We start from the raw sequence: 15,187 nt of genomic DNA, 5'->3' as shown, positions 1-15,187 counted from the left end.
GTTCGGGGTATTGTTACATACATGTTGTTGTTATTCCTTTTTCTTATATTTAACTTCAGAATGTTTTAATAGCCAGGAAAGAAACTACGGCAGTGCGTTATTAAGTACAATATTGATCGTGCACACGTGGAATTCCGTTTCCGTGATATAGTTTCAATGTCGCTAAGTGCGCGCCGGGTGATTAATTGGATTCAGCACGCAACCAGAAAAAGCACCAAGACGAAGCTTACCATGAGCTTATACAGCTTACAGGGACGATGATAATCGATGCCCAGGGTTTATCGAACACGTTGGCTAAAAATACCTCATTCCCACCTCACATATCCGAGCATATTTGACACCACTCACCAACATCACATCACAACAATAACGCCGACACTCTGCAAACCGATATTGACTTCTGAGAAAAAGATTTTTTCGATATGAGATATATTCCTGAATATTGAATGCTCAACCAGCATAGCGCAGATATATAATCTTTATATGTTACGACCCTCACAGTAGGCCGAAGTAAATTATGCAATGGTTGTAACACCAGTGTTTTAATAATAAATCTCTCCATCGAAGGTCACGTTGCAGTAAGCTACAACGAGATATTTTCGCAAAAAAAAAAAAAAAACGGGAATATATTCGTAATTTATCAAATCGGTGACGCGCCATCGACATTCTCTCTCTCTTTCTCTCTTGCCAGAGTTTTTTTTCGGAATTTATTTCTAGCGATTCTTATATAAATTGAATATACGCGCATAATTTATAAGCCGATTTATTAAATATAATTATTCAGAGAGACATTGTATATATATATATATATAGAAAGTTAATTTCAATTAAGAGAATGTGATTTGAATAGCAGAGGAAGTATAATATAAAAATTTCTAATAATCCGATCCTGGATAGAGATAAGTCGCATTGAATACTAAACGTGACATATCGATCGGAACCACGGATTTAGATCCTCCCCACACCCGTTGAAACCCCCGCATCTAGGTTGACATTGTTTTGGTGTGACAACTAACAGCTCTGGTTCTCCTCCCTTCGGGCAGTGGCCACATTCCGGAAAGGCGTGCGAGCTGTTCAGATGGTTGGAAGAGCAAGTACGTATCGTGTGTAGACTGTGTATCAAATGTCATTTTTCTATCTTAATCCCGATACGGAGATTTATACGAAATAAATTCATCGAACGCGGGGTTTGATTGTAAAAGAAAGGAAAAGAAAGATTATAAAATTTTAATAGCGGCATGACCTTTAACTCGAAGAAAACCTCAGTCTTCTTTTATTAACAAAATTATAATTTTTATTAATAACGAATAAAAGTAAGAAAAACAATATCCTCTTTATTTCGTAAACGATATACAATTTGAGTATCGATTTAGTATATAAAGGCAAAATTATTAGTAATAAATCGAATCAATTATTCCAAAATAATGATGATGTACTATTATATTAATTGTACAGAATGTTAAAATCATATCGGATTATTATTTTTTATATCAAGTAACTTCGATTTAAAGGTCATGTATTTATAGTGCTCTCGAATAATAATATTTTTTTTTAATTTGACGAGTATAAAATTCAGAAAGCAAAATTTTCTAATTTAAAATGCGAAACAAAGTCAGATGACAAGACCTTGACGATTATAAAAAAAGATTCAAATATATGTATTCATAATTTTTGTAATTATATAATTGTATTGATATTTCATATCAAAAATATTAATCGTAAATTTTAATTACTTTTTTTTTTATTATTTCTCTTTTCAAATAATCAATAAATTTGTTTCTCGTCAAGGCCTATTTTGTCGATAAATTCTCTGCAGTTGTAAACGAAATATCACCAGACAAAAAGATTACTATTTACATGTTCACATCAAGACTAGCACAACGTGTGAAAATATCACAGAGATTTTTATGACTAATGCAAGATACATATATTAATTTTATTCTTACTTATATTTCGCGTTAAGGTTTAACAACAAAATTATAATGTCGTTGTGCTAATCTGCCAAAGTTCGTTTGAATTAATAAGTGGTTCCAGCGTAGAACATCGTTAGTGTTTGAGTCCCTATTGGTGTGGTGTTCTTAATTATTTTGCAACCGAGATTACACTACTATCAGTGTCGTTTTGAATGTAGTTTTCCTGAAAGTTTGTCAATGTTACTCAATGGTAATTGTTGTGAATTATGAAATTAATTCAATTGAGAATCGGCGTGATGTAACTGCCTTGAGTCTTAAACTATCTCCAATTAATCTTGCATCGGTGTTCTACATCTAATGATTCGACGTGTCATTTTAGAGATATTTTAGTATTAGCTCTTTTTATTGCGTGGATTTTTACTCGTTCTATAATAGAGACAATCGTGTTGATATCAAAAAATTCGTTAAACGTCGTTATATATATTTCTGTATTTCTCGGATATTTTCGACGTTATAGCAAACGACGTCTCGTGACAAACATGAGTGTTAATCATACTAGGTATGGAGTACCTATGTGTTACGAAAATCCGCGCAGAACATCCTTCGAACACGTCGACGTCGCCAATCCCGTTCGCGTTATCGGTCAATCAGACAAACGTTATACTCTTGGATTGACGGCAATAACGCGCTGTCGCGCGCATGTCGACGGGTGTTCCGCGCTATAAAAAAATTGTTGGCCATCGGAGCAGTCTCGTGGACCATTCGGTTCGCCGCCAGCGCAAAGATCAATGAAACGTTGGTGACAGCTCGTTACTCCGATTGCCAGTGTTTTCTTTTCCGGCCCCCTTTTCGGAAGCAGATCGGTTTTTGCCGGCTAAGCACCACACAGTCTTCACGATGTTAGAATAGACGAGTACACATGAGCGATGCTCGCGTAAGAGAAAATAAGGCAAATGTCAAGTAATTGATGCAAATTCACACGCTGCCACTTGTATCGCTCGTTCGAGTCACGCATACACGTCACCCATTCGGCGTACTCATGCATACACGATGAGACACGCATCAGAGATCGCATTAAATGTCTCCAAGTACACATGTCCACGCATACACGCGAATTCGCATAATTCGGGAAATAAGCACACGCGCGCGCACACGGGTTCATCACAGAACACGAGATCTGCAAGCAAAACTCTTTAACTAACTCTCTATATATGTGTCTATCTGTCCGAACTATATCTTCTCCTCGTCTTCTCCACTACCGCATAGGCGAAGACCTCTTGTACACAAGTAAGTCTAGCCAAAGCGCGGGTGTATATTAATATATTTATGCATTTCCTCTTTTGTATATACATATATATATTATTTACGTACACCGGCCGCGGTCGCGTTAATGAGAAATTTAGATCAAGGCGCACGCACGCGTTGCAATGCGTTTGTAGAAGCGTAGGTTAACAAACGCGGATTTTCATTAGTTTAAAACGCTATATTATATTACAGGTTCATTGCTACTGCCGATGAGGCGTACCTTTTGCACGTTTACTCGAACATCCCGCTTGATCTCTCCTTCATTTTCCGACTAGTTTCATCTTACAAGCAAGTGGGTCGAATCGGTAGATTGAGTTGTGAGATAAAACCCATCTTTTTAAATGTAGAGTATTATATAGACAATTGAATTATAAGATCTTAAAAATATCATACAATTTAATTCAATTCAATTTTTTTCCTTATAATTAAATTAAAAAAAAAAAAGGTCGTATTAATATCGAATAAAGAAAGAAATTATCTATATCAGTTTAAAGACGTCTCTGTTACAGTGAAGTTTAGCAATAATTCTTGCGATATTTTGAAAAACACGTATTTTTTTATAATAATCTCTGCATTAAAAAATTTGAGAATATATTTCCATATATTGCGTAATGTATATCGTCGTATAACTCGATTTGTCGATTGAACCTTCTTCTTGTTGGTCTCCATTAACATTATCTCTCCAGGAATGCTAAGAATTCTTGATGATTCGGCGTTTTATCGTGAACATCGAGAGGAACAGAGAATTGTATTTCGCAATTGCAATTCCTGTTCGGAAATGCTTCCTTGGAAAGATCGTGTCAAAGGAGATTTAACTTTGACTTTTCGAGCGAAAACGAGTGCCTCGCGACATCCGTAGCCCCTAATTAACGTAGTGTTATTTTGCTCAACGGACTTTGAGTAAGTACGCGTAAAGTGGAGTTTCACACGTGCAATATATTATATTTCCACTCGCCTCTCTCATACCGTCGGTCTCGATAATGTCAGTTGCAAATAGACACAGGTCGCAATTGACGCATCTCGTCTCGTCATGGCGAGCTAACGTCAGAATCCATTTTCCCGTCACTTCCCCTAAAAAAACGGATTTTCCTTGCGCTTTTAGTAGAAAAGCTCTATAATCTTTCATGCACTCTTTTTCAATTCCTCTCGAGCTTTTGCAAAATCTTTGTCGTTTTGCACGTGAACTCTCTTTCCCCGAGGATGCAAAGCGTGCACTGACAATGCCGAGTAAATATTCACTCTGTAAGGTCATATATTGCATGCTTAGAGCACTATATATTACAATACCGTAACGTGAAATGGACACGACGGATTGTTCTTTGTTTTGTGCATTGATGAGAAATAAAAAGTAAAATTTGTTAACAGCGAAGGAACTGATATCGTCGTGTCTTCTTCACTTGCGTCATTTTTAGCATGAAATAGAAATAGTTTGGGCACACTGCACGTTTATAATGGTAGATCGATTTTAGTATCATGTCGTATAATGTTCCCGCAATATGGACGAAGATGCTTCGAAAATATTAAAACTCCTATAAAATCTTTTCTGACCTCATTCGTCCACGTTGTCGCGAACTGTATCTTAATCGTTAGAATTTAAAAAGCACATTTGTCTCTCTACAATTTTAATGTTTATAGATTTATTAGCAATACTGAAAGGCCGTTTCAGCTTAATATTATAAACGTTACATTATATTTAATTGTTATATATATTCGATGTATATATCAATTAATATTAAATTATATTGTATATAAACTATATCGTAAATTTAATCGGTGGTTTAAGTTATGACAGATCAGATTATAATATTTCTACATTTTTGTTATTGTTTTAGATTTTAGCGCAAGGTAAGAAAAGTTATTTTTCCGCAATTTTTTCTTAGTAAGTACCATGAAAATCCGTTGTAATAATTTCCGAATTGTCGTAACGCTGAAACGGAACTTTACTTCTAGAAGTTAAATTGCAGATTTAGTACTGTCCAACGATAGTGTAGCAATTAGGCTTTAGGTAATTAGTTAGGGTAGCTAACATGTGTAGTGGTTTGTTACAGACGACCACCATCCTCCCCCCACATTCACTCCGCCAGAACTGCCCAAGATGGTTCACGTAAGAGGTACAGTTACACCTCAATCAAAAACCATGCTACAGTCTCGCAAGCTGCCCTTTCTAATTTCGCGATCGACAATATAACACGAATACACTAACGAAAAGTCGCTTGATAAATAGTAACCAAAAGATACTAAAGGCAAACGTAAAAAGAATTATCACTCTCTTCGGAAGTTTGATACGCTTTGTCAAACATGCTTGAGCGATTAGTTATTGACACGTTTTGTTTGATTAAGCAATAACAATTACAATTTTTTTATTTTATTGCTGAAACGTTGGAGAAAGTAGGGAAAAGCTAATAAACAATGAAATGTCATAATTTTTTTATTCTTATCTTATATAATACAGCATATGATTATGTATGCTTGCATATTATTCTCATGTATACTACTTTCTCCATTATTATGACAAATGCATGCAGCTGACTTATAGATCCGATAACCGTTTATATTTTCCATTATTATATTTCTGTATGAGTGTAGTAAACATTTAAATTTACATTAATTTCTATTGTGGTATCTTTTAATGACTATTGGTTTGGAAATCGTGTTTATGACATAAACTTATGTTCTATATTTGAGATAAAATATTATTTTTTGTTTTATATTAAATTCATTAAAATTTTAAAATTTATTAGATTTTGCACAAAATATACTTTTAGTATAGTTGCAATAGTATTTGGTAGTCTTATAGAATTGATTTTTAATACAATTTATTTATATTTTACTTTATGATCAATCTATAAAGTGTTTAATATATATTTTGCGACATAATCAGATCTTACTGGACAAAAAAATGTAATTAGTTTTATAGAGATTGACTTGTTAAGTAATCCCAGTAACTCTTTTAATGTGTATAGAATTACGTGACGGATCGTTTCTATCATTTTTAAAAGCATTGATACAGTTTTTACGAGAAAACGAATAAACAGGCAATTTCAACTTATCATTATTTATAAGAATATGTTTTGCTATATAATTTAATTCTTTTATAAAGTGATGAATATTTTCAAAAATTGCAATGCGAGAATATTAAATATATATAAAATAATAATAATATTAAAATTGTTGAAAATGAATTAAAATTGCATAATTACATTTAGTAATTAAATTGCTCAAAACATTTATTGGTGCTCGTCTGCGTAAGTAATAAATCTCGTTTAATTGCACAAACGTTTCTCATACTTTTACGTCAATTTATTAAATGTAATTAAATGTAAACCTAAATATGTGATAAAATATAGACCCTTCGCAATTTTTTTTTATCATGATAAATTTTTCGCGGTAAATTTTTCACGAATGTTTAATGTATTAATATAAAGTAGATACAATTAGATGCCATTTTCAAATTAAAGTATTTTTTGACAAAATCTGTTTGAGAAACGTTATTTTAGCACAAGTATTTTTTGCTAAATTAAATTCATTTTGTAATTTTGTATATGATAAATAGAAATTTTTTATTTCATATATTTAGAGATGCTTGTTCCACGATTGACTCGTTGACTTGTGAAACGCGTTTTTCAGGTTGATAATAAGGTTGTTGTTTTAAATTTTTAAAGATGAACTTATAGTTGTATGTAGCACGGTAGATTAATATATATAATGCACTTTATAATTTTATTTCATTATTTACAGAAAATAATTATTCAAGAAACTACCGCGATACACACTATATATTGTTCTCGTAAATTTTCATAGTGCTACAATAGCTTGCGATTACTTTTGAAACAAATATTGTTTAATTACATAGCTCCAATAAATTAATTTTTTTTCTGTATTTAACACGTTACACTTTAGAAAAAGGTAATGTATTATATTTGGGGTAAAATATTTAACGTTTATTATTTTACAATAGAATTGGAGAATTTTTAAAAATAATTTTTAGAAAATAATTCGTACATTACATTTAGAATTACATGATGAAATTTTAATAGAAATAGAATCAGTTAATTTAAAAATAATAAAGAAGAGATGGGGTTTTATCTTTAATTTATAAATTTATGATATTTATTTTATTAATAAAAAAAAGTGTTTATAATATGAAAAAATATAAAAAATTTGTGTAAAATTCTTTGTAATTAAAAGGTTTCTATTTTGATTGGCGCCATTCATGATTAATTTCTTGACATATGCAAAACACATGTGTAGGGTGAAGTATGCGCGCCTGTAAGCATGGGGCTGTAGGCTCATCATCACGGAAATAATATACGCTGTAATGGGGGGAGTTAGGTCACGATCAGTGTGACACTCTATCGTCTTAATCATTGTTGCTTTGCCTACTATTGACAGCAAATAGGATGCTCAGATTTGGAATTAACACTGTTTTATCCATTTTAGGTGAGATCAGCCGCGAACGAGACGATCCAAGTGGTAAGTCTCAACTACAAGTCGTATAATTTTAACTTAATTAATTAAGAATTATTATTAACCAGTTGTTTAACGAGAAATATATGATTATGAGAATTTTGCATTTGATAGTTTGTTTATCTCATTTTTTCACCATCGATATTATCACAGCGATAACATTGATATCCCGTTATGTTGCAGCCATGAGAAATCATCGGAACTCCGTCGGGATGACTATGATGAATTCGACAAAGCAGGTTAACAAGGTGAAACCGAACGTGAATCGAGCGACGAATGACAGTTTGTCCAGCCCGAATCAGCCGTATAATCAGAGGTACCTAATTATTCTGCGCGTTGTAACTTTATCGTCATTTAACGCATCCAAACATCATTCACTTACATCATCATATATATATAACACATCTCCATTCGTAATCATATTGATGACCAGAGTATTCAATGACATGTCTGTTTTGCACCTAATCAAAGCAACACATACGAATTTCACTACTGAGAATTACTGATAAAAGAAGAAGCTGCGTGAAAAGCGATCTTCTTATAGAAACGCCGTTCGAATTTCTTTACTCTTTCTTTTTTTTTGTATTTATGTCACTTTATAGCGAGACCTATGGTGCACTCGACATTTAATACTGACACATTGTAAACAACGAATCGCTTTTTCTTCTGAAACGCTTGAACGTAAATATTTTCCTAAAGTGCGCTCTAATCTTTCTCTCTATTCTGTCGTACAACGTATTATTTTACACTTTATAAGCTTACATATGTATTATCTATAGTTGCACGATTAGAGTTACATAGACTTCTTCACGCGTATTATATAGGGGTTATTCAAACTGAAATAATGGAATTCTGGTTGGAACAAAGAAAAACAGAATGTTGCCAAGCTATTCTGTGTGTGAGAATTTTTTTTAAACACAATATGTTGCGCAATACTCTCTAATTGACGAATTGATGGCAACATATTTTGAATAAGCGTGTAAGCTAAACGTTATTAATCCGTTAATAAGACCTATTTTAATCGAGTGCACTAAAATGATCTGCACATTAATGTATCAACAATCTCTGTGCATTCATTTTTCTCCGATTAGCATGTTTCTAAAACTGTCAAACGTATGAGCCATGTAACCCGCAATGATTTAACGTGCGCCAATTCTCGGTAGAGATCTTCGATGCGATCCAGAATCATTCATCCACGCGAATATAATTTTTCATCTTTATTCATGAATCAGCGAAATTAGGAAAGAGATATTTTGACATGTAATTATCGAATAGTTGAATTATATAATTGTCTGTCTAATTTTTTATATTTCGAAAAATATTGTTGTTTCTTGTATGCGTGGAACATGTATATAGCCTAATTAGAGCAATTATTTTTAATTAGCTTAAGAATCATATAATTGCATAATAAAATATTACATCAGAGACAATCCTGTTGGAAACGAGAAAGATCGTTGTGCTTTCTATCGTTTCCGTCAATTGTTGACAAAAGGCGCGATACATTTGAACGACAAACGATTCGCATAAATCACGAGAAAAATCGTTCGCGCGAGAAAGATAGCTACTATCGTACTACTATGCTATCGGACGGTGCGAGTTATAGGCTACAGGTGGTCGTTGACATTTTCCGATGAACCTGTTACACACGTTCGCTAGATTAGTTTCCACAGTTTCTGCTATTATTCGAAAAGATTTGAGCGTTTGATGCCTTTTGCCAATAAACGTACCGTTCGTACTCTTTTGCAATAAATCTTATTATTGACAAGCTTGATTCGCGTTTCGTAAGCCATAATATTTTATTTTACAATTAACAGAAAAATCGGATAATATTGTACTGATACAATTGCTTAAAGAATCATTCATCACCGTCATCATTATGTCTTTCTCATCTTGGAGCAGAAAATCAGAAAAAGTTATCTGAGAAAACAGATCCAACGTTATGCAACCTTCTGATTCCAGATCGCAAGAGGAGTCCGCATACGCTGGCTACCATCTCGCCTACGAAGTCAAAAAGCTCATGTACGCTTCTGTTGTTAACGCTACCTTGTATTGTGACGTGATTATGCGACTGCTTTATCCTACTACTATTTAATAATAAACATGCTCCTTGCATGTCGAGTAATATTCTTGAGTGATGATCTGCGACAAAATATTTATATTAAGCCTGGAAACGGATATATCTCACTCTTACGATAAACAATAAACTAAGAATATTATGCATTTCTATTTAAAATTTAAGTTTCATTACGAAATTAAGAATTTGATATCAGTAGGAGTGAATCATAAAACAATCAAATTTGTAGATTTTATTTGCAATTTATGAATTTTTTTATACGTTTAATTTTCTGTGTAAAAATAATTTTCAATATTTTTTTACATTTTATCATCTCTATTATTTTTCCAAAAAAATAGTCATTATTTTATTATACTATTCAAAAAAATCAATTGTATAATTTGCGTTCTTTCCTGGGCATCATCCCCTTAATCTTAATAGTTAACATAAAACGTTAGTCTATTGATATGCATCGTAAATCGATCTTTCTACTTTACAAATTTTATGATAACATAAGATAAATTATTAGCGACAGCCGGATCTAAGTACCACAAACGGACAGTATATTGCGCTTGCTGTTAAATTATCCATCGCCAACATTACATGTTTGAAGTTGCGCACCGCGTTACAATTACATGTCGCTGTCGCAGCGCAAAAAGTATAAAAGTCCACGAGTTTTACGAGGATACTTAATCTCGGAGAACATGTGCGACTGACATTAAAAACGCTCGTAAAATACGTGAGTGTCATATGTGGGAATGTGTGCAAAATTTTCGCGTAACACGTTCAAGAAATAACTCTACATCGATCGATGTTTCTTATACTTAAATAAATTTAATCGAATTTTTTTAATTTCCAACGAGCTATGCAATTTTCACGGCAACGTAAATCTAAATAACACCCCATAAACTTCAATTTCGTAGGTCATTTTAGCCACTCCATGATATTCGCTATTGAAGCGCAAAATTCTAAATTTTACAGAGGCAATTCTGTTTATTACACAATCACTGTATTTATATGCACGCAGTAAAATAGCTTAATATCTCCGAATATTTCTTTTATATTTTTTTATATTTGCTTTAATCTATAATAATCTGTTATCTAACTCATCGTTTTAAGATGTAAAAAATAACAACACAGTAGTGCTACACGACATAAAATTATATGGTGCGTATGAAATGCATGCGAAAGTGTGGCTAATTTTTTCGTTTTTTTTTTATTTGACAAAAGTTTTCAAAGAAATTCTGAGTGCAATTTCTTTAAGATTTTCTATCGATATCTTCTATTATCGATTAGTGTAAAACTATTGTTTCTTCATTATGGTTCTTCCATAATATAGTTGACAATGACAGTTTCACATCTGTAGCTTCATTCATATACTCGCAAAATGTGATTTTTTCAGGCCAACGAGCAGAGCCTCGGGTGGCACGAACGTCAATAACAATGGTGGTCTTCAAGTCGGGATCGCTGACGATCAAGCGAAAGATTTCGATTTCGAGAAGACCGAGATGAAATACGACTCGACGGGGATGTTCCATTGGAGTCCCTCTCGCAACCTCGAAGACTGCATACTGGATCGTAACCAGGCGGCGATGACAGTCCTCAATGGACACGTTGTCGTCTGCCTGTTCGCCGATCCCGACTCGCCTCTTATCGGACTGAGAAACCTTGTCATGCCATTACGAGCTTCCAATTTTCATTACCACGAGCTTAAACACGTAGTGATAGTCGGATCGGTGGACTACATACGCCGCGAGTGGAAAATGTTGCAGAATCTACCGAAGATATCGGTTCTAAATGTGAGAATCTGTTCTTGTTCAAGTATTTCGCGTAGCAACGTTTTTTTTTTTTTTTTTTGTTATCATATAATACAGTACGTCTCAGACTTGCAGGAAGAAATGCCTGTTTTTTTTTCGGCTACAGGTTTTTTCTTAAAGGAGCCAATTTTTTTCTAATATAAAAGTGTAATCATATTATTTGTAATAATTTTTTGATCTATCTCTCGCAATATATAGACGATTAAATTACAAATTAAATTTATATTAAAAAAATAAATGAAAACTTTGATTTAATAAACTATTTTAATTTTAATGGTTAAATATAATGCGATATTAGATAATATCATAGTTTTTTATTAATGCCTCGAAGTTATAAAAGCCACCAGAATTGTATTTCCGATATTTAGTCTGTTTAGGAAAACGCATCTACACATCGCGCATTATATGTCCGAAGATATTTCAAAAATCGTTAACTGTTACAAGATTTTTATATCCAATATTAATGAATTAGCGAGAAAACTACAAAGCACGATGTTAACGCCAAATGATGATAATGAAAAATAATTTTTATGGGTGCGATAAAAATTCTTTGTTTTTCTACATTTTTTATTTTGCTCGAATGATGTTTCGCAGGGTTCGCCATTAAGTAGAGCCGATTTACGTGCCGTTAACGTGAATCTATGTGACATGTGTTGCATCCTGTCGGCAAAAGTGCCTAGCAATGATGACCCCACCCTCGCCGACAAGGAGGCCATCCTCGCGTCCCTCAATATCAAGGCTATGACTTTCGACGATACAATCGGCGTGCTTAGCCAAGGTACGTTCGATGATATTCCATCACCATTCGTACAAAATAGAGAAATCTTACTTTAAAACTATGTATATTATATATTAAATAAAAAATACAAATTACAACAAATAATGAACAAAATAATTTAACTTCCAGTTGGCAGCCCAATCGTTTTGCAGCGGCGGGGATCCGTTTACGGAGCAAATGTGCCAATGATTACAGGTAATGAAAAAGATTCTATCAAATATTTATATTTTTATATACATGATATTGTTTTAATGTATGAAAATAAAAACTTTCGAATATCATCATAATTAATTAGACATTTGATTATGGTATTAAAAGAAAATGCTATTTTTAAGAAAAACAGTTGTCATTTTGAAATATTTCTCACACAGACACAGAAAGTTTTACATTATCATGACAAATAAAGTGTCAAAGTTGTACTGATTGTCGTTCATTGCTGTTTCAGAACTTGTAAATGATAGCAACGTGCAGTTCCTTGACCAGGACGACGACGATGACCCGGACACGGAACTCTACCTCACACAACCATTCGCCTGCGGCACTGCCTTCGCAGTCAGTGTATTGGATTCTCTCATGTCGACGGTCAGTGTTAAAAATTCATTGTTCCGACCGTGTGTATAGCCGTGGATCAATAATACATATATTTTTCAAAACACGTTTATTCTCGCGATAATTTTCAACATTCTCGCTTTTCTTAAAATGCAAACATAACACGAAAACGAAGATTATATCTAGTTTTATCCACTTTTGCAGACATACTTCAATCAAAATGCGCTGACTCTGATTCGGTCACTGATCACCGGTGGAGCTACACCCGAGTTGGAATTGATCTTGGCTGAAGGGGCAGGTTTAAGGGGAGGTTACAGGTTAGATGTTGGGAATATTTGTTATCTATTTTTAATTTTTCGGAAATTATCTTGATATACGTTATTTAACTTTGCAGTACGGCAGATAGCCTGTCCAATAGAGATCGGTGTCGTGTTGGTCAGATCGCGTTGTACGACGGGCCATTGGCTCAGTATGGCGAGGGAGGCAAGTACGGTGACCTCTTTGTCGCAGCATTAAAGTCGTACGGAATGCTGTGCATTGGTCTGTACAGGTACAGGTATCGAACTTTTTTCCCTCTCTCGATGGTATTTATTGGATTACCCTTACGCACATTCTACATACATTGTATATATTACCGTTTGAGAACAGCGACTTCTCCGATTGCCGCCATTATTGTACCGCCGTTTATTATCTCTTACTACTCACGTATACTATGCGACTTGATTATGATTTTCTTGCCGCACACCTTTTGCACTTTGCGTTTTTGCATCATCAAAACGAAATTAATGAAGCAACGATTGTAAGTTGCCCTCATCCAAAAAATACCTATCATTTTTTACTATTCTCTCTCTTTCTGTCTTTGTGTCATCTCGTTGTTTATTTAGCGTTTATTTATCTGTTACATACGTCCATTGTTTAGTTTAGTTTAGCTTAGTTCATATTTTAGTTTAGCTTAATACTTAGCTCAACCTTTTGATTAGTTTAGTTATATACTTGATGTATATATAGTTACAGCTTGTGTTTTTGTCGACGTACGCGCGTTATATTCTTACTCGCTGACATGTACTTGAATCTTTTAGGTTTCGAGACACTAGCTCGTCGTGCGACGCCTCTTCCAAACGATACGTGATCACAAATCCACCCGATGACTTCACATTATTACCCACAGATCAGGTACAGTGTTTTAAATAATCATATTACATTTCTTTCAAAATTTACAGCAAATTGTAAAACTATTTATTAACACAGAAATCCAATAATTTATACGTAATTGGCAATTTTACAAATTAATATCACATTAACAAAAAACACAGATTGAACGAGCAAATAAAATTGTTTTATCCGCTAATTTTAAATTGCCAGGTTTTCGTGCTGATGCAGTTCGATCCGGGTCTTGAATATAGACCGAGCAGAGGTGCCCGAGGCAAGGACGACTCCTCCTGATTGTTGCTGTGTAGCGCCCTCACCGACGGACCATATTCCTACATCTAATCATGCGTTAGAAATCATTGTGCCGCCCGTCGTCCCTGTAACTGTCTCATCTTCGTCGAGGAACACCATCGTCGTATGATATCGCGCATCATCAATGAGTTATTACCGTTCGCAAAAAGCAGTGAATTGCAGTCGTATTAATTTTTTTTTTCCGATTCATCGATATATACAATGACAATAGGAATATTATTCAAGCTTCTCGAGGATCGATCACTTCTCGAGGATTTCGTTTTACTTTGTTTGCCGTGTAATGCGATTGTTTTTATCGAATCGTCGAATATCTCGGAAATTGATGCGCGATCTGGTGGACAAAGACTCGGGAGCCTAACAAACGAGTATTATATCGAAGTGAGAGGACGAGGAGAATAGAATAAAGAGAATATGCGAGGGGAAGAGGACGCAAAGGGACAACGGAAAGTGGCATAATGCTGTGCGGTCTGAGGGTAGCTACACGTCTCTCTTTCTTTATTCGAGCTAACATAAGAATAATCGTCTTCGCCCGAAGACGATGCTGTCAGGACTGAATGAAACATTTCGCAAAGCGTAATCACTGTGTTATCAAACTCCCATCGGCCCTCCTCAACCGGGAACGAGGAAAGTGGACGGTGGGGGAGGGAATGGGGATATAGCTTAAAGTTTTAGCACGTGGCTTAGCCTCGATGGGCGCTGTGGAATTGCAGTATCCTGTGCGCGGTGGAAACGAAAGAACACTTGCCGTCGTAGTATAATTCATCTCGGCTCGTGTTAATGTATATAATACGCATCTAAAAGAACACCGTTGTTCAACGAGCGAGCTGTGAGAAGGCGACGAGGG

The 15,187-nt window shown here is 34.4% G+C and overlaps 1 protein-coding gene across 39 annotated transcripts in view; it reads left to right on the top strand.

The window, feature by feature from the left end:
• Positions 1-15,187, top strand: part of LOC115238420 (calcium-activated potassium channel slowpoke) — a 101,085-nt gene extending 85,898 nt beyond the window's left edge. For 13 of the 39 annotated variants that reach the window (XM_029812217.1, XM_029812221.1, XM_029812218.1 and 10 more), the window contains 14 exons: positions 1,044-1,094; positions 3,180-3,200; positions 5,267-5,329; positions 7,659-7,691; positions 7,869-8,001; positions 9,645-9,704; positions 11,141-11,537; positions 12,150-12,333; positions 12,463-12,528; positions 12,779-12,915; positions 13,087-13,199; positions 13,277-13,438; positions 13,962-14,055; positions 14,245-15,187. In XM_029812217.1, coding sequence (XP_029668077.1) covers positions 1,044-1,094; positions 3,180-3,200; positions 5,267-5,329; positions 7,659-7,691; positions 7,869-8,001; positions 9,645-9,704; positions 11,141-11,537; positions 12,150-12,333; positions 12,463-12,528; positions 12,779-12,915; positions 13,087-13,199; positions 13,277-13,438; positions 13,962-14,055; positions 14,245-14,325 — 1,595 coding nt within the window. In that variant the 3' untranslated portion in view covers positions 14,326-15,187. The remainder of the gene's footprint in view (positions 1-1,043; positions 1,095-3,179; positions 3,201-5,266; positions 5,330-7,658; positions 7,692-7,868; positions 8,002-9,644; positions 9,705-11,140; positions 11,538-12,149; positions 12,334-12,462; positions 12,529-12,778; positions 12,916-13,086; positions 13,200-13,276; positions 13,439-13,961; positions 14,056-14,244) is intronic. The other 26 variants (XM_029812229.1, XM_029812240.1, XM_029812231.1 and 23 more) reach the window with 10 other exon arrangements.

The sequence above is a fragment of the Formica exsecta genome, unplaced genomic scaffold, assembly GCF_003651465.1.
Source record: "Formica exsecta isolate Colony F162 unplaced genomic scaffold, ASM365146v1 scaffold337, whole genome shotgun sequence".
Classification (NCBI taxonomy): Eukaryota; Metazoa; Arthropoda; class Insecta; order Hymenoptera; family Formicidae; genus Formica; species Formica exsecta.
Note: the sequence above shows the minus strand (reverse complement) of the source record. Positions and strands in the feature narration are given on the sequence as shown.